This window comes from Ylistrum balloti, unplaced genomic scaffold (genome assembly GCF_031769215.1).
Source record: "Ylistrum balloti isolate Yb309-2 unplaced genomic scaffold, AGI_CSIRO_Ybal_v1 Utg370136, whole genome shotgun sequence".
In the NCBI taxonomy this organism is placed as follows: Eukaryota; Metazoa; Mollusca; class Bivalvia; order Pectinida; family Pectinidae; genus Ylistrum; species Ylistrum balloti.
In genome coordinates, this window is record NW_026782145.1 from 1,021,157 (window position 1) to 1,042,170 (window position 21,014).

At 37.1% G+C, this 21,014-nt stretch overlaps 1 protein-coding gene across 1 annotated transcript in view; it reads right to left on the reverse strand.

The window, feature by feature from the left end:
* Positions 1-2,163: 2,163 nt before the first annotated feature.
* Positions 2,164-21,014, reverse strand: part of LOC132550609 (ubiquitin-like modifier-activating enzyme 6) — a 41,383-nt gene continuing 22,532 nt past the window's right edge. The window contains exons 19-35 of the mRNA XM_060214701.1: positions 19,378-19,407; positions 18,932-19,037; positions 18,064-18,169; positions 17,149-17,238; positions 14,754-14,834; positions 13,407-13,535; positions 12,323-12,374; positions 11,639-11,702; positions 10,817-10,886; positions 10,557-10,628; positions 9,009-9,126; positions 8,663-8,742; positions 8,345-8,458; positions 7,645-7,772; positions 5,070-5,157; positions 3,453-3,547; positions 2,164-3,165 (exon numbers count right to left, since the gene is read on the reverse strand). Of these exons, the coding sequence (XP_060070684.1) occupies positions 3,045-3,165; positions 3,453-3,547; positions 5,070-5,157; positions 7,645-7,772; positions 8,345-8,458; positions 8,663-8,742; positions 9,009-9,126; positions 10,557-10,628; positions 10,817-10,886; positions 11,639-11,702; positions 12,323-12,374; positions 13,407-13,535; positions 14,754-14,834; positions 17,149-17,238; positions 18,064-18,169; positions 18,932-19,037; positions 19,378-19,407 (1,544 nt within the window). The 3' untranslated portion in view covers positions 2,164-3,044. The remainder of the gene's footprint in view (positions 3,166-3,452; positions 3,548-5,069; positions 5,158-7,644; positions 7,773-8,344; positions 8,459-8,662; positions 8,743-9,008; positions 9,127-10,556; positions 10,629-10,816; positions 10,887-11,638; positions 11,703-12,322; positions 12,375-13,406; positions 13,536-14,753; positions 14,835-17,148; positions 17,239-18,063; positions 18,170-18,931; positions 19,038-19,377; positions 19,408-21,014) is intronic.

Below are 21,014 nucleotides of genomic sequence, written 5' to 3' on the forward strand. Positions count from 1 at the left end.
GGGGAACATCTAGTTCTGTATAGTGGTACTTGTTGGGGAGTAAATGTTCTGTTTAGTGGTACTTGTCGGGGAACATCTAGTTCTGTTAGTGGTACTTGTCGGGGAACATCTAGTTCTGTTAGTGGTACTTGTTGGGGAGTAAATGTTCTGTTTAGTGGTACTTGTAGGGGAACATCTAGTTCTGTTAGTGGTACTTGTTGGGGAGCTTAAAGTTCTGTTAGTGGTACTTGTTGGGGAACATCTAGTTCTGTTAGTGGTACTTGTTGGGGAGTAAATGTTCTGTTTAGTGGTACTTGTTTGGGAACATCTAGATCTGTTTGTGGTACTTTCGGGGAACATCTAGATCTGTTAGTGGTACTTGTTGGGGAGCATAAAGTTCTGTTAGTGGTACTTGTTGGGGAGCATAAAGTTCTGTTAGTGGTACTTGTTGGGGAGCATAAAGTTCTATTAGTGGTACTTGTCTTGGAACATCTAGATCTGTTAGTGGTACTTGTCTGGGAACATCTAGATCTGTTAGTGGTACTTGTCTGAGAACATCTAGATCTGTTAGTGGTACTTGTTGGGGAAGTAAAGTTCTGTTTGTGGGACTTGTCTGGGAACATCTAGTTCTGTTAGTGGTACTTGATGGGGAGCATAAAGTTCTGTTAGTGGTACTTGCCTGGGAACATCTAGATCTGTTAGTGGTACTTGTTGGGGAGCATAAAGTTCTGTTAGTGGTACTTGTTGGGGAGCATAAAGTTCTATTAGTGGTACTTGTCTTGGAACATCTAGATCTGTTAGTGGTACTTGTCTGGGAACATCTAGATCTGTTAGTGGTACTTGTCTGGGAACATCTAGATCTGTTAGTGGTACTTGTCTGGGAACATCTAGATCTGTTTGTGGGACTTGTCTGGGAACATCTAGTTCTGTTAGTGGTACTTGATGGGGAGCATAAAGTTCTGTTAGTGGTACTTGTCTGGGAACATCTAGATCTGTTAGTGGTACTTGTCTGGGAACATCTAGATCTGTTAGTGGTACTTGTCTGGGAACATCTAGATCTGTTTGTGGGACTTGTCTGGGAACATCTAGTTCTGTTAGTGGTACTTGATGGGGAGCATAAAGTTCTGTTAGTGGTACTTGTCTGGGAACATCTAGATCTGTTAGTGGTACTTGTCTGGGAACATCTAGATCTGTTTGTGGTACTTGCCTGGGAACATCTAGATCTGTTAGTGGTACTTGTTGGGGAGCATCTAGATCTGTTAGTGGTACTAGTCTGGGAACATCTAGATCTGTTAGTGGTACTTGTTGGGGAGTAAATGTTCTGTTTAGTGGTACTTGTTGGGGAACATCTAGATCTGTATAGTGGTACTTGTTGGGGAGTAAATGTTCTGTTTAGTGGTACTTGTCTGGGAACATCTAGATCTGTTAGTGGTACTTGTTGGGGAACATGAAGTTCTGTTAGTGGTACTTGTCTGGGAACATCTAGATCTGTTAGTGGTACTTGTTGGGGAACATCTAGATCTGTTAGTGGTACTTGTTGGGGAACATCTAGATCTGTTAGTGGTACTTGTCTGGGAACATCTAGATCTGTTTGTGGTACTTGTTGGGGAACATCTAGATCTGTTAGTGGTACTTGTTGGGGAACATCTAGATCTGTTAGTGGTACTTGTCTGGGAACATCTAGATCTGTTAGTGGTACTTGTTGGGGAACATCTAGTTCTGTATAGTGGTACTTGTTGGGGAGTAAATGTTCTGTTTAGTGGTACTTGTCTGGGAACATCTAGATCTGTTAGTGGTACTTGTTGGGGAAAATCTAGATCTGTTAGTGGTACTTGTTGGGGAACATCTAGATCTGTTAGTGGTACTTGTTGGGGAACATCTAGATCTGTTAGTGGTACTTGTCTGGGAACATCTAGATCTGTTTGTGGTACTTGTTGGGGAACATCTAGATCTGTTAGTGGTACTTGTTGGGGAACATCTAGATCTGTTAGTGGTACTTGTCTGGGAACATCTAGATCTGTTAGTGGTACTTGTTGGGGAATATCTAGATCTGTTTGTGGTACTTGCAGGAGACTACAAAGGTAATGTTGACAACTTCCTCTAAGGTCTATGTTGATTGTTTTCAGTATATATCTAATGGATTAGATGATTAACAACAAACACAGTTTACAAAATTTTCACTGCTTATCCATAAAATTCAAATCTTAGGTTTAATTCTTTTTGAGAAAATATCCCTGAAACATCAGAAACTGTCAGTACTCAATCAAAGTTCATTACTTTTACAACATCAAATAATTCATGCTAAATATCACTTTTTCTTCAAATAATGCTTTACACCTCATTGCTAAACAATTACTCCATGATCACAAATACAATGTACATTGTTAAGATTCATTTTGTTCTGTATCACATATAAGTTGTTTCATTAGAACTTGAGTGAAGATTAATTTTCAGAAACGATTGATTCATGTTACAATAAATATCTCTGTAATCACATATACATATTTCAGTTTCCAGTATTCATGCCACAGTGAATTGATAGCACAAAACTTTCTTAATAAGATAAAAGGATTTATGAATCTTTAAACTTGACCTATCACACATATGTCCCTGTAAACAGGTCCATTAAGACACAAGTTGTTGTAATACAGTGAATTATTCCATTACCCATAGAGTTTTCTGTTAAATAAGTTTATATCTGTGAATTATAATGTGTCATTCAAGGCTGACACACCTGAACATTTTTATCTTCTTAACCCACAATATCTCATTCATGTTTAACAAAATTTAAAGAGTTTATATCTCTATGAATCCCAATCTCTCTTTATGACTGACACAGCTGAATGTTCCACATTTTTATCTTGATGCTCGACACAAGCTATGGGGTTCATATCTCTATAAATCACATTCATGACTGACACTGCTACACTTACCACATTCATATTTCTATGAACAACAACATCTCATTCATGTTTGACACATGTTTTATGGTTCTCTATCAATCACAATATCTAATACATGTTTGACATAAATTACAAGGTTCCCATCTGCATGAATCACAGTTATCACAGATTGAAGAAGTATCTAACGGGTGGCCCAGGAATATCCTCCTCACTGTCTCCCTGCAGTGACACCACCAGATCCACATATCGTACACGAGAAGATGGCTTCAGGAGTTTCACCATCCTGTTAATAATATCAGAATCTTAAGTAATGCTAAATCAAACTTTTTCAAATTAATCCTCAGTCAAATCAATCAAATTCCCAAACAAAATTACCTCTATTATATCATTTTCACATAACTTAAAAATCCTGCATAAGTATTCAAAATCATAATGAAAATTTAGTCAGTCCTTACCATACAGGGAGGCTTGTTACCTTTAATCGAACTCTGACAAACTGGGACAATGTTCCTTCTACATAAACTTTAAATACATTAGAGAACCACAATATCCACCAAAATTTTGACTTACGTTTGAGGTAGTCTTTTGGAATGACCAGGCATGAATGGCACATACACCATCTTAACTCCATGGCCAACCATTGTTGCTTCAAAACCAAACTTGGTCTGCAAAAAAACCCAATTTTTTTATCAACAAAATTTTGATGCTTACAAAACACAAATATCCACTCTAAATTTCCTTACCTAAATAGTTATTTGAAATCAAAACTCTAAAATAAATTGTCAAAATTTAAAAGAGACATGTGGATCTTGACAGTTATCTGACTATAAAGATCAATATATAGAAGTAGTAGTATAAGGAACAGTTATAAGATTAATAAAACTGTTCAGAGTAAATTAGCAGTTAAGGCAATAACTCTCTTCATTTAAGTTTCTTCATTCCCCCAAAAAATTCAGCTAGATGGCACCAGGGAAATAAAAAAAAAAGGGGGGTTAAAATGTGTTTTTCAAGATGGTGGCCATGGCAGCCATATTGGATTTCGGACCAACCAAAAAATTAACAAGACTTCATTCAAGACCATCTCGGGATTAATAAGAAAAGTTTCACTTCAATCTCACTTCTGTTGACTTGAGAAGAAGTTTAAGATAGGTTGTTCAGGGAAAACATTTTGCGCAATCATGTTACAAAATGTCCGCCATGGCAGCCATATTTATAAGGCCGAAAAATAACAACTCTTTATTGTCAATATATGTATGCCGTCAAAATTGTCATTCTATACTAATAATTCTTCCAGGGGGTTCAATGTAGCCAATATTAACCTAGTAAGATAGTAAGGTTGTGGTAATGCACAACACATCAAAAACTAAATGCACATATTAAAGCACACATTTTGTGTGGTATTGCTTGGCTAATATCATTGATTAAAAATTAAACGGAAAATTGGTGTACCTATGACTAAATAGCCATCACATTTTAATTCAAATTGATTGGTGATTTTAAAAGTAATTTTTAATTCATCAGTTTTTAAAATAATACTGGACCCTACATAAATTAGTCTTTCTATCATATACATTTATGTTTACGAATGATAGAAAAATGAGAGTAATATAGAAGTAATGAAAATAAAATTTCCTTCAGACAGTATAAGATTCATTGCCTTAACAAAAAGAGACATCCATTTGATGTTTTTCATATATGATGTATAGATAAGTGTGTATGTACTCTAAGGCTGGTCATGTGTGGCACTTTTTAAACAAAACACTTCAAATTATGAGTGTATACACCAGGTAACTATTCCATCTGTATATGACAGATCAACATGTGTTCAACGTATAGATGTATGGCTTAATGAGGAAATAGATTTAGTCGTACTCTTATATGTTTAGAAAATAAATAAACTCTATCCCACACTTATCTATTCATCATTTTTAAGTGTATATTAACCATGATAGAATCACACATCTGCGGGACAGAACCGCACATGTGTGCACAGCTGTACTATAGCCTATTTTGTTCAGTTTTTCTATTGTGTATACATGGTGCAGACATCATGCGCACATCACATATTGTGTAATGTTGTGTGATCCCACAACTGTATTTAAGGGTAGCCTGTATCAACAATATTGTTTCTAACATAACATGTATTTATTCATAGCTAACATCAAGAGAAACTCTAAGTGTACTCACCTGAAAATACTGTAAGAACTCCTTGAGTGTGTAGTCTTTGTTTCCCTGGACGTCCCATCTATCCCACATAGTAACACTCAGACCCTCCCTTTGAAAAACAAGCAAAATAATATTAACCTATCTGTATGAAAATATTCATTATGGTTGTTTCTTAACAGACATGTTCTCAATAGCTGCAAATCACATCAGCAATGTTCCTCAACGTTTCTTCAAGAAACTAGAGAAATATCCATTGATTTCTTCTCATGAAATAGGAATTACAGGACTTGTTTCAGGACTGACAGATTTCAGGACTGACAGATAACAGGACTTGTTTCAGGACTGACAGATTTCAGGACTGACAGATAACAGGACTTGTTTCAGGACTGACAGATAACAAACAAAAGGCTGACAGTCAATTGACAATGGAAGAGAAGTACATAAAACAATCCAACAACTTTAATGCCTTGGGTCATAAATTTGAATGTGGACACAAAACGATCAGGAAAATGCTTTCTCACACCTCAGACAGGGACATCCCACGTAACACCCCATCCTAGATTTTTTTTTATCCTGCCCTATCTGTCTAGTATTCTTATGTGTGTTTTCACAGAATTTTTTTATGCATCAGTGTATTCATTCGCTAAGGTGAATATATATATATAAAATCGCTTCAAAATTTACTATCTGCTTTATATTATCTGTTTTGTGTTTGATGTTGTTAAGATTCCTGATGTTGTGGATAAAATAAGATCTGTACTGTAAAATGTGTTGTATTTTTTATAAGCGCAGCCTACATTGTTTGCACTATCCAAGCATCATTTAAAAATGAAGAGGCTGTGTGGGTAGTTTGAGGCTCTCGCGGGACATGCCAACCTCTGATGAAGTATTGAATGACTTTCTGAGTAGTCAGTGCGAGAAATAAATCCACAGTTGGGATTATGTTACAGGATCTTAGCCCTCTTAGCAATCTCGCTCGGTTACAGGTAACAGATTTCATTATCATGTTAATCATTATTTGTGAGGAGAGACAAAACTTAACAGAAACAACTTTTTTCTGCTGGTCCTGGTACAGATAACACCAGGAAGGGAGACAATACTTAATTGAGAACTACTTCTGCTGGTCCTGCTACAGATAACACTATTAGTCTACAGGAAGAGAGACAATACTTACTTGAGAACTACGTCTTCTGCTGGTCCTGGCACAGATAACACTATTAGTCTACAGGAAGGGAGACAACTTACTTGAGAACAACCTTTTCTGCTGGTCCTGGTTCAGATAACACTATTAGTCTACAGGAAGGGAGACAACTTACTTGAGAACAACCTTTTCTGCTGGTCCTGGTTCAGATAACACTATTAGTCTACAGGAAGGGAGACAACTTACTTGAGAACAACCTTTTCTGCTGGTCCTGGTTCAGATAACACTATTAGTCTACAGGAAGGGAGACAACTTACTTGAGAACAACCTTTTCTGCTGGTCCTGGTTCAGATAACACTATTAGTCTACAGGAAGGGAGACAACTTACTTGAGAACAACCTTTTCTGCTGGTCCTGGTTCAGATAACACTATTAGTCTACAGGAAGGGAGACAACTTACTTGAGAACAACCTTTTCTGCTGGTCCTGGTTCAGATAACACTATTAGTCTACAGGAAGGGAGACAACTTACTTGAGAACAACCTTTTCTGCTGGTCCTGGTTCAGATAACACTATTAGTCTACAGGAAGGGAGACAACTTACTTGAGAACAACCTTTTCTGCTGGTCCTGGTTCAGATAACACTATTAGTCTACAGGAAGGGAGACAACTTACTTGAGAACAACCTTTTCTGCTGGTCCTGGTTCAGATAACACTATTAGTCTACAGGAAGGGAGACAACTTACTTGAGAACAACCTTTTCTGCTGGTCCTGGTTCAGATAACACTATTAGTCTACAGGAAGGGAGACAATACTTAATTGAGAACAACCTTTTCTGCTGGTCCTGGTTCAGATAACACTATTAGTCTACAGGAAGGGAGACAACTTACTTGAGAACAACCTTTTCTGCTGGTCCTGGTTCAGATAACACTATTAGTCTACAGGAAGGGAGACAACTTACTTGAGAACAACCTTTCCTGCTGGTCCTGGTTCAGATAACACTATTAGTCTACAGGAAGGGAGACAACTTACTTGAGAACAACCTTTTCTGCTGGTCCTGGTACAGATAACACTATTAGTCTACAGGAAGGGAGACAACTTACTTGAGAACAACCTTTTCTGCTGGTCCTGGTTCAGATAACACTATTAGTCTACAGGAAGGGAGACAACTTACTTGAGAACAACCTTTTCTGCTGGTCCTGGTTCAGATAACACTATTAGTCTACAGGAAGGGAGACAACTTACTTGAGAACAACCTTTTCTGCTGGTCCTGGTTCAGATAACACTATTAGTCTACAGGAAGGGAGACAACTTACTTGAGAACAACCTTTTCTGCTGGTCCTGGTTCAGATAACACTATTAGTCTACAGGAAGGGAGACAACTTACTTGAGAACAACCTTTTCTGCTGGTCCTGGTTCAGATAACACTATTAGTCTACAGGAAGGGAGACAACTTACTTGAGAACAACCTTTTCTGCTGGTCCTGGTTCAGATAACACTATCACAGGTAACGCAAGGTTCAAGAAGCCGTTCTTGTAATTTTCTATTGGGTGTTGATCTAATGTTTTGATCAGTTCTATAGAAACCTACAAATCAAACCAGATAACATTAAAACTAGAGTGACAGGAAATTTAGTGCATTTTGAACAAAGTACACTTAAAAGAAATTTTACTATGAACTTGAAAAATAACACTTCACTTGAAATAAAACAAATTCCCAGTACAAACTTTTCTTTGTCTTTGTCCTTATATTTCAGTTAATTTGAAATTAGCTACTAGTTATCTGAAATACTGCTTTACTTGAAATTAAATTGTTTTCAAATCACTTATTCTGAAGTGGATGTCAATGTGAGAGTTTCTACTAAATAACATGATTAATCTCCAAACAGACTAGTATTTAATGACAAGGAACACCCACCTTAATTATTACAGGTGACTTGTAATAGATACAAACAAATTTTGACTTTCATATTGCGAATTTTGATAAAGGTTCACCATTAATTGGTTAGGTATCTGTCTGCCATTAGTGCTGCAGTCAATAAGTATGATACATTGTACTATCAAAAGTTTGAATAAATGTCAAAATGTCTCTGAAAAATTCAATATGATAAATGGATCTAAACCTCATTCTGTAACACATTCAGCGATCGATGACTTACTAGTCCAGCTACAGCAGCTGTTGTCGTTGCAATGGCAGGTACAATTCGACCAGCAATACGTTTGACTTTGAGTCTGTCAGCACTATCAATGCTGTACATAGCTGCTCGCAGGTTCTGATAGAGACATTGCCACAATATATCAACAATTATATACAATAAGACTAAAGTTGAACTCAAATTTGACAATTAAATACAAGGTCATTTGACCATTAAATACAAGGTCATTATATTCCATAACTTATTTTAAAAGCTATTATTCATCTGCTCATATTTTCAATTTAAACTTAAGACTTAGCTCTCTTCTATGTCAACACTCACAGCGGCTGCTGTGATGAAGTCTATGTGACTATTACTGTCATCATCCTTCTCAAACTCAGCAACCTCCATCTCTTTTATCACTGGAATGAATAATGGTTTTTAATGTACAATAATTTTTTTGTCCTGAACAGTCTTAAGTAGAACAATCATCCACCTGCTGACACAGAGGCAGAACTCATCACAATTAAGATTTTACCTGTTTAATATACAGAGAAGCTGAAGAAATAAAGGTACTGATACGTAATTGAACACAATACAATAAATTATCTGTGTACTTCAGTTTTATACCATTAATTACTACTGGCATAAATAAAGCAAAAACATCATATTTCAAATTCTAATGAACCTTTATCATGAGTCCCAGCTCTTTGAATTGCATATTCTATCCTACTGGCTGCAGTTACAAAGTCATCATCCCCACTGGTGTCTGCCTCTTTCTTCACATTTTCGTCAGTTACAATTGACTGTAAAACAAAAGAAATATATTAAGAACAGTCACAAACAATGAAGAAGTTGTTAAATGTCAGATAATATCAAAGTTTTTTTCTACACTCTATTCATAACTGCCTGAATTTATTTAAAATGATTTTTCACCAAGTGACCACTCCCAAATACCTAGATCACTGACAGATCAGCAAGGGCCTCGTTATTTGGCTGGAAATCCCCCCCACCCACCATCCACCCACCAACCCACTACTAGACAATCACGCTCCAGACTGACAGCTTATTGTCAAGACCTTAAGTACACTCTGCCACAAAGTCAAGAAAGATTATTATGAAAAAAAACCATACTAACAAATACCTTCAACAATCTGATTTTTTTCATTTATAATAACAGTGACTTTGACCTTAGAACTTGGGACATAAAAAGCAATACCCCAAGCAAGCAATTTTGGTAAGGAAGTATTGTATGAAGTTTGATTTACATTGGGCAAAACAAACTCAAGTTATCACACAGAAACTGATTTTAACTTACAGTTACAGTGACCTTTGACCTTTAGACCTCAACAATTAAAATCTTACGGTTACAGTGACCTTTGACCTTTAGACCTCAATAACAATCTATCTCAAACAAGCACTTTTGGTCAAGAAGTATTGATTGGCAATAGGAAACTGGAGTTATTCCACAAAATGGATTTTCTATTATTGCAACAATAACCTCAGCCTTTGATTTCTGGATCTTAAATATAATCCTTAGTGAGGGATTTCAGTAAGAAAGCATTGTATGAAGTTTGAGTTTGGTTGGCCTAAGGAAACCAAAGTTATCTCATGGAAACCAATTTTCTACTTAGTAATCTGGACCATTGGCCTGGGACCTGAAAAGCAATCCAAATCAAGCCATTGTTGTAAGGAAGTATTGTATGAGGTTTGAGTTTAATTCTCCAAAGCAAACTTGAGTTATTGCACAGAAAAAGATTTTTCTTTCTATAGTCACAGTGACCTTGACCTTTGACTTTCAAATTTGTAAAGCAATCCCAAGCAAACACTTTCAGTAAGGAAGTACTATATGAAGTTTGGGTTAGATTGGGCAACCCAAACTTTAGTTTTCACAAGGAAACTGATTTTCTATTTATAGGAACAGTGACCTTGATCTTTGAAGATGAAAAGCAATCCCCATGCAAGCATTTTCAATAAGAAAGTTTGAGCTTGATCGACCCAATAGAAACTCAAGTCACTGCACAGAAATAAAAGTGCTGATAGACAGACAGACAGATGGACAGACACCATGATTAGAAAAGGCACTTGCACTTTCGTGTGGGGCCCTTATAAATTTCAATACCAGTAATGGTAAAAATCTAAAATTCAACTATTTTGTTTTTGTCTTGATCCCATGAGCTACTTAGAGAATGACCGTTATACCTGAAGCTCAATAATACCCACATGTAAGACCTACCTTTGAGGATGGTTTATACTTGGGCACCTCCGCTGATTGTAGAATCTCGCTGATGACACTTGGAGTTTCATCCTGTCCCAATACAATTAATCAATAGTTCAGAATCAGTTGACCCAACAAATAAAACAGGGAGTGACATATGTACAAATTCATTTGTTTGTAGACTTATTAGGCTACATTTATCCTCGAAATCAAATGTCCACAAAAATAGGATTTTTTTGAAAAAACACGAAACATCAGTAGTTACCATGATTACTTACCTGAGCTGATCGAGGAATTTGACATGCAGTAGCATACAGCTTTGCTGTACTTATAATGAAAGACAAATGTCTGTAATTAAAAAGAGAACATTTCATTGGATTAGCCTGGTTTTTATATATATATATAAATGGATTAGTCTGTTTTTGATATATGTACGGATTAGTCTGTTTTTGATATATAAATGGATTAGCCTGTTTTTGATATATAAATGGATTAGTCTGTTTTTGATATATAAATGGATTAGCCTGTTTTTGATATATAAATGGATCAGCCTGTTTTTGATATATAAATGGATTAGTCTGTTTTTGAAATATAAATGGATTAGCCTGTTTTTGAGATATAAATGGATTAGCCTGTTTTTGATATATAAATGGATTAGTCTGTTTTTGAGATATAAATGGATTAGTCTGTTTTTGATACATAAATGGATTAGTCTATTTTTGAAATATAAATGGATTACCCTGTTTTTCATACATAAATGGATTAGCCTGTTTTTGAGATATAAATGGATTAGTCTGTTTTTGATACATAAATGGATTAGTCTATTTTTGAAATATATATGGATTAGCCTGTTTTTGATACATAAATTGATTAGTCTGTTTTTGATACACATTTCCCTAAATTACAATTTCTTTCACTATTTCTCTAATACAACATCCTGTATACAGTGGACTTACAATAACTGAGACCCTGTCTGTCCTGGTCAAAATAATTCAGATTACTTTTTGTTTTTCCTGCTGAATTCAGTCAACAAGCTGATCTAAAAGTTCAGTTATCACATAATTTTCTCTCCCTTTTTGTTATAAACAGCTTTCACTTACATAGAATCTCCAACATTGAATTCCTGAGGAATAGGTGGTCGCTTCGGAGACTGCCAAAACAGAGCTGTAACACACAAGGATAAAGCATAACCTAGAAAGGATGTTGATCAGCAGCAATGCATAACTTAATTCTCTTTCAAAAAGAACAGGTCACTTTGAGACTTCACCACAAGTAACCTAAAAATCTACAGGAACTTGCTGAAAAAACTCAAAAACAAAAAGCATGCACTCAGATTTATTAGTTAAAACAACATAGAGTACACAAAATAAATGTTTTGGATATCAACAATGTATTCTCAAAATATCTTACTAATTGATTTCAATTGTTTAAATTTTTCAACATCAAATCCTGGTATGTTGGTATAAACAGTAAAACCTGTTTAATGCAGCTTCTCACAATTCTGTCATTTTTCAAATCCATAATCTAACCACATCCCATTTCATATAAAAGCTAACAAATATTGATTCTGACATCCTGTCTGTCTTGACCCTTTAACTGTCCCAATCCTTAAGAAACTCAGAAATAAGCCCATGCCGAGCAATAAGCCCACACAAATCTCTCATGTATTGTTATTATAGAGGATAACAGACAACTGCTGTTCCACTATCTTATAAGAAACTAACACATGGTTAGATTAAGAAATTGTGTGTCAGTTTAAAGTTTTCCAAAACCTGGACACTTACATCCGTCCTTCAATCTTGTATCTAATGGGAAATGGTGTAGTAGATGCCTTGCCTGCAAGTAAAGAACAAACCAGAGGATTTAGTACAGACAAGATAAATTTATACAGACAATATGAGAATAAAGACAGAAAAAATTAATAAGTACAGACAATATGAGATGAAGTACCGCCAAAATGAGAATAAGGACAGACATGACGAAAAAAATGAGAATATGTACTGACAAGACAAGTAAATAAAGATCAATAAGTAATGTTAAGAGGCTGAATGGCCTTAACGTACATCTGAATTACTATGCTGAAGTTGATCTTGTAATATATCATAGAAATAATCAACAAAGTTGAACCATGTTTTACATGTAATGTAAATTGTGCATGGCATTAACTGCCATCCCATACTAAGGTTTCTAACTGTGTTTGAATGAAAAGAAATGATAAACTCTTCCATCCAGGAAGATGGTTGAGTTGATTTAAACATTACTGAGTAATGAGAAGTTCTTTGAAATTTCATTCATTATGACCCCTTTGACCCTGCCCATCTGCTCCTTGGGATCAGCCATGGTCATTGTTGGCAAATTGTGATATTATCATCTTATAAAGATAACTCTAACCAAAGTTGAACTATTACCAATAAAAAGAAAATGATGAAAAATGTACTTTTCTTATATGAACTTATATGAACCTTCTTCCTAATGGGATATGTGAGACAATGAGGTCATGAAATTCACATTTATGGTAAAACACTTTAAAACCCTTCCATCAATAAAGAGCATTTGATTCTACCTAACTGGATACTGAGGAGAACACTTCTAAAATTTCAATAAATTTGAACCCTTTTTAGGCCTGCCGTGTAGCCAGTGGGAGGTTAGGATCATATGCCATAATTTACAATTTTGGTTAACCTTTGGCCATGAAAAGTTCCTGAAAAGTTTTGTTGGTTAAAGGGTTTGCCAGAAGTTGTAAAGAAAATACCATGACATGACATAACAAGATGAATAAGTATAGACAAGTATAGGCTACAGTGACAAAGCATTTTCTTTACTGAATCAATGTTATTATTTTCAGTATTTTGAAACCCTATGCTTTACCTTGTGATTGAAGTATTTTTCAAACTTCAGCCTGGCTAGTACTACACATGAACCCCAGTCTATGGGCTTCCCTCGCAGTATCTTACTGATCTGGATGGCGCCTTCAAGCGGTGACCCTTGTTTAAGATTCTGAAGGAAAATGATAAAACCAATATTGATTTATGATAATGTCAGCAACAACATCAACAACAACAAAAAAGTCATGTTTAAAAATGGAGCAAAGTCACAATTGGCTGGGTTGCAGTATGAGTGCAATGTCATATGGTATTTATAAGATAGTTAAGGGTGTTTTATTTGTTGAATATCAAGAAAAAACATCCGGAAGGAATCCATAATAGGAGGTGCACATCTTCAACATATATATAAACATCCTACAAAGTTTCAAGCTTCTACGTTAAAAACTCTAGGAGCAGTTGATTCTACAAAACTGGTACCCATTTCCCTGCCAAACTGCAGAAAATGACTAAGTTCCAAAGCCCGGAAAATCCAGAAAAATGTCTGGAATGAATTCAAAATAAGAGGTGCACATCTTCAACATATATATATAAACATCCTACAAAGTTTCTCGGTCAAAAACTCTAGGAGGAGTTGATTCTACAAAACTGGTTTTCCCCGACATTCACCATACTATAACCCAGATTTGCACTATGTGCAACCCGGCCAACAAAGTAATCCAATTTTAATTTTATTTCTTTACAGAACTGAAGTATTCATTATTCATGTCAAGTTTTTAAAATTCCCTCAGCTCTTATATAATTAGCATGATCTTTAGAAGGCAAAGTATTAGGGGATAACCTTAACATGTTTAATACTCTTTTAATGGTCAAGCTAATACTGTGTTAATGGTGACACATAGGGGACACAGCAAGCAGGCCACCTTTTGGGGTCAAGCTAATACTGTGTTAATGGTGACACATAGGGGACACAGCAAGCAGGCCACCTTTTGGGGTCAAGCTAATACTGTGTTAATGGTGACACATAGGGGACACAGCAAGCAGGCCACCTTTTGGGGTCAAGCTAATACTGTGTTGATGGTGACACATAGGGGACACAGCAAGCAGGCCACCTTTTGGGGTCAAGCTAATACTGTGTTAATGGTGACACATAGGGGACACAGCAAGCAGGCCACCTTTTGGGGTCAAGCTAATACTGTGTTAATGGTGACACATAGGGAACACAGCAAGCAGGCCACCTTTTGGGGTCAAGCTAATACTGTGTTAATGGTGACACATAGGGGACACAGCAAGCAGGCCACCTTTTGGGGTCAAGCTAGTGTAGGTGAACTGCTGGCATTAACAGTTATCATCTGAACTAGAAACAGGACCAAAATAAAATGATTATACTTACATCAATGACTTGTTGTGGTTGACCTTGGGTGGTCCAAAACTTGTTAAATAAAGCTGGCTTCTGGGCAAAGGAACTTTCAAACTGTAAAAACAAGTAAAATTTCATTACCTTCTAAACTTTCAAGTACCATCTCGTTTTCAACCATAGGTCAATATGCAGAGCTATTGGTTAATATCTAGTAAGCTAGGTCTATTTCTAAAATCCTGCAGAGAAAAGAATGAAAAACAAACATCCAAACACAAAATATGATCTAACAATACATTAAATTTTCATGGTATGCAGTGTTGTACCTACCTTGTTACATGCCCATGGTAACGGTGTTGTACCTACCTTGTTACATGCCCATGGTATACTGTGTTGTACCTACCTTGTTACATGCCCATGGTATACTGTGGTGTATTTACCTTGTTACATGCCCATGGTATACTGTGGTGTATTTACCTTGTTACATGCCCATGGTATACTGTGTTGTACCTACCTTGTTACATGCCCATGTTATACTGTGTTGTACCTACCTTGTTACATGCCCATGGTATACTGTGTTGTACCTACCTTGTTACATGCCCATGGTATACTGTGTTGTACCTACCTTGTTACATGCCCATGTTATACTGTGTTGTACCTACCTTGTTACATGCCCATGGTATACTGTGTTGTACCTACCTTGTTACATGCCCATGGTATACTGTGTTGTACCTACCATGTTACATGTCCATGGTATACTGTGTTGTACCTACCATGTCCATGGTATACTGTGTTGTACCTACCTTGTTACATGCCCATGGTCTGTGTTGTACCTACCTTGTTACATGCCCATGGTATACTGTGTTGTACCTACCTTGTTACATGCCCATGGTATACTGTGTTGTACCTACCTTGTTACATGCCCATGTTATACTGTGTTGTACCTACCTTGTTACATGCCCATGGTATACTGTGTTGTACCTACCTTGTTACATGTCCATGGTATACTGTGTTGTACCTACCTTGTTACATGCCCATGGTATACTGTGTTGTACCTACCTTGTTACATGCCCATGTTAAACTGTGTTGTACCTACCTTGTTAAACTGTGTTGTACCTACCTTGTTACATGCCCATGGTATACTGTGTTGTACCTACCTTGTTACATGCCCATGGTATACTGTGGTGTATTTACCTTGTTACATGCCCATGTTATACTGTGTTGTACCTACCTTGTTACATGCCCATGTTATACTGTGTTGTACCTACCTTGTTACATGCCCATGGTATACTGTGTTGTACCTACCTTGTTACATGCCCATGGTATACTGTGTTGTACCTACCTTGTTACATGCCCATGGTATACTGTGGTGTATTTACCTTGTTACATGCCCATGTTAAACTGTGTTGTACCTACCTTGTTACATGCCCATGTTATACTGTGTTGTACCTACCTTGTTACATGCCCATGGTATACTGTGTTGTATTTACCTTGTTACATGCCCATGTTAAACTGTGTTGTACCTACCTTGTTACATGCCCATGTTAAACTGTGTTGTACCTACCTTGTTACATGCCCATGTTATACTGTGTTGTACCTACCTTGTTACATGCCCATGGTAACGGTGTTGTACCTACCTTGTTACATGCCCATGGTAACGGTGTTGTACCTACCTTGTTACATGTCCATGGTATACTGTGTTGTACCTACCTTGTTACATGTCCCTTGTTACTTGTTACATGCCCATGGTATACTGTGTTGTACCTACCTTGTTACATGTCCATGGTATACTGTGTTGTACCTACCTTGTTACATGCCCATGGTATACTGTGTTGTACCTACCTTGTTACATGCCCATGGTATACTGTGTTGTACCTACCTTGTTACATGCCCATGGTATACTGTGTTGTATCTACCTTGTTACATGCCCATGTTAAACTGTGTTGTACCTACCTTGTTACATGCCCATGGTATACTGTGTTGTACCTACCTTGTTACATGCCCATGGTATACTGTGTTGTACCTACCTTGTTACATGCCCATGGTATACTGTGTTGTACCTACCTTGTTACATGCCCATGGTATACTGTGTTGTACCTACCTTGTTACATGCCCATGGTATACTGTGGTGTATTTACCTTGTTACATGCCCATGTTAAACTGTGTTGTACCTACCTTGTTACATGCCCATGGTATACTGTGTTGTACCTACCTTGTTACATGCCCATGGTATACTGTGTTGTACCTACCTTGTTACATGCCCATGTTAAACTGTGTTGTACCTACCTTGTTACATGCCCATGGTCTGTGTTGTACCTACCTTGTTACATGCCCATGGTATACTGTGTTGTACCTACCTTGTTACATGCCCATGGTATACTGTGTTGTACCTACCTTGTCTCAAGCCCATGGTATACAGCATTGTACCTACCTTGTCCCGTGCCCATTGTATACAATGTTCTATCTGTGCAGGAAATGACTTTAATGTACAGTATGGTATATCCTCATCTACTGGGTCTCTCTGTCAAAAACAAGAATATCAGTGAAAACACAGTGGACACAATATTCTTGCAAAGGGCAATAATTCTGTAACTTTGGGGTTGCAGGTCCTGAATTTGGTACACTCTCTAGGTATGACCAAATTATATGAATAAGTTTCATGATCCTAATTTTAATGCATGCAAAGCTATGCGAATGACACAAAAAGGGCAATAACCCTGTGCTGAAGGGTCATGGGCCTACACATTGGTACACTGCACATTGTCTTCATATGATCAATGTAAATACCAAGTTTCATTATTCTACCTCAAATGCAAGCGAAGTTACACTCTGCAGCTGAGGGGTTGAGGGCCCTAAATTTGGTGCACTGCACCTTTTTCTTAGTATGATCAATGTAAACACCAAGTTTCATTATTCTACCTCAAATGCAAGCAAAGTTACACTCTGAACTGAGGGGTCAAGAGCCCTAAATTTGGTGCACTGCACCTTTTTCTTAGTATGATCAATGTAAACACCAAGTTTCATTATCCTAGTATAAATGCAAGCAAAGATATGCTCCAGACAAAATTTTAACAAAGGGCAATAACTCTGCAGCTGAGGGGTTGAGGGCCCTTAATTTGATACATTCCACATCCCCTAAGTATAAGGTGGTGACTATATGCTTCTGAAAAAGTTTAGGGGAGTATAACAAAAAAAAAGCCAAGTCTATACATCATGACATATGTCAGTGTTCAAGGTGAGTTTATGTGAGTTTGATACCAAGAATAATTAGCAACAACTGCCATCAGCTGTAAGACAATATAACTATGTAACACAGAGTTTAGATTGTAAAACGGCTACTGCTTACCTGACTACCATAGGACTCTGTTAGGTGAGGTATAATGACCTGTACATGACCTTTGGTTCCCATGGTCCCAGATTCTAACAAGGCTTTCTGATTGGTCACACACCGGCTGGAAATACATAAAACATTTTTAACACAAATTTTACAACAAAATACAATAATTTGAGATAGCTAACTAAAATTAGAACTCTTAGAGGAGAACTCCTGCCCCTACAAAAACCACAGGACATTTTGTCTCAGTACATAATATGACATAACAAAATACAAAATTGCACAATACTGCTGTCACTTATCACAAAACACCATGACCTTACCTGTCTACATAGCACAATGACTTTACCTGTCTACAAAGCACAATGACTTTACCTGTCTACATAGCACCAAGACTTAGCCTGTCCACATTGTCATGACCTTACCTGTCCATGTACAGCCTTGACCTTCCCTGTCTACAAAACACCATGACCTTACCTGTTTACATAGCACCATGACCTTCCCTGTCTACATAGCACAAAGACTTGCCTGTCCACATTGTCGTGACTTTACCTGTCCACATACAGCCTTGACCTTCCCTATCTATGCAACACCATGACCTTACCTGTCTACATAGAACCATGACCTTCCCTGTCTACATAGCACCAAGACTTAACCCGTCCACATTGTCGTGACCTGTCTACAAAACACTATGACTTTACCTGTCTACAAAATAGCATGACCTTACTTTCCCTATACTGCTGTGGCCTTCCTTGTCAACATACCATCGTGACCTTACCTGTCTACATACAGCCTTGACCTTACCTGTCTACAAAACACCATGACTTTGCCTGTCTAAATCACCCTGACCTTAGCTGTCCACATACTATCATGACCTTACCTGTCCACATACCGCCGAGCCTCAACATTGTCCAGGGCATTTACCACCAAGTCTTGGTTGCCATAGAAATCATCATTGTAATGGTCAGCTTCTGTTTGAGGGCACACTGCACAGACATAAAAAAATCATGATACATAAGCCCAACCATATCTATTACTGTACAATGATACACAAATGATAATTCCAGTAATAAGCCCACCACTGCAGTTTGAGATAGAGTTAACTGTTGACACCCTGGGTTTACTGCACAACAAAAGCAGTTATGTGTTTCTATGTTGACTATGGCACTAGATCATACCTGCTCTAGTGCCATAGTCTAGACTCTTCAAAATAGGTACCAGTTTTATATAGTTGTAGTCTAGTTAACAGGTTTCGATCTTTCTAGTTTTTTAAAGTTATGTGTTGGATTTATACACAGAATTCAATTTGTATTTTAAATCACTTACCTTTGTGCTGTTGAGCTTCAATTCTTATAGCTGTAAAATCAACAAAAACATGTTAAAGTACTGTTTGTGGCCTAATTCACATTCACAGCAAATTGACAAAACAATAGGCATAGCAGTCTGGACGGTCACCCAGGATCAACAATAATAAACAAATAGGTTAAGGCCACAACAATTTGAAAAGAAGTTCTTCTCGAAATCTTGAGTAAAAAAAATAATTTTAGTAATTAGAAATGATTTTAATTTTGGTTGAAGCAAACATGCACAGGTCACCAGCATATATAGACAAGAGATCCCAGAGGGATCTTGGCGCCCACCATTTGAGGATCTTTTTTCAGTTCTTGAAGATTTTTTTTTGTTTGTTACAGGTGTTGTAAATGTTCATGAACTGGTCTTCATTGAATGTACTCAATGATGGCACAAGATATTTTTATTAAGCACCTATTAGCAAATATCATTTGAAAAAAATCCCAAAGTATTATTAGATAGCAGTCAGTTACAGGTGGATAATGGACAATATGCCTGTGCTGTATTACTGTCGACATCCAAGATGGCTGCCTGTGGGTCACCTTGATTTCAAATCAGTCCAAAAAAGTAACAATGCACAACTAGGGACTAAGGGGAAACTGCATATGAAATTTGAGAAAGATCCATCCAGTACTTTCCAAGAAATAGCAGTAACAAACTTTTACTTCCAAAATCCAAGATGGTTGCCTGTCGGCCATCTTGAATTCGAATCAGTCCAAAAAAGGTACAATGCACAACTAGGAACCAAGGGGAAACTGCATATGAAATTTGAGGAAGATCCATTTAGTACTTTCTCAGAAATAGCGGTAACAAACGTTTACATCCAAAATCCAAGATGGCCATCTGTCGGCCAACTTGAATTCAAATCAGTCCAAAAAAGGTACAATGCACAACTAGGGACCAAGGGGAAACTGTATATGAAATTTCAGAAAGATCCATCCAGTACTTCTCCAGAAATAGCGGTAACAAACTTTTACTTCCAAAATCCAAGATGGCCACCTGTCGGCCATCTTGAATTCGAATCAGTCCAAAAAAGGTACAGTGCACAACTAGGGACCAAGGGGAACCTGCATATGAAATTTGAGAAAGATCCATCCAGAACTTTTCCAGAAATAGCGGTAACAAGAATTGTTTACGGACGGACAGACGGACGGACGACGGACCACGGACGCAGGGCGATTTGAATAACCCACCATCTATTTGAATAGATGGTGGGCTAAAAACTACAAACAAGATTAATCTGTAGCATTTACGTCAATAACAGATGGACACCGAAAGACAAAATGTACATTTAAGGCCCATATCTGAATGTGTTCCAAAAAGTATTTCTACGTTAAATATGGAGTCTACTGTAACATCTCTTCCTTAGTTCAGAGGAAATTGTAGTAAACATGAGATTTTGGAATGCTTTACTTTTCGGTTGTCATGATTAGAGAAATCAATTTAATATATTAAGAATATCAGCTGACACTTTTATATAACAAGATCATAATTCAACACAATATCAAGTCCACAAAAGCAGTAGGATGTCACCAAGATTTGCACGCTAAGTTGTGCCAGTTGCTTATGACTTTTAAACACAATGAAGAATTTCTGTTTATGATAGAAGGGGA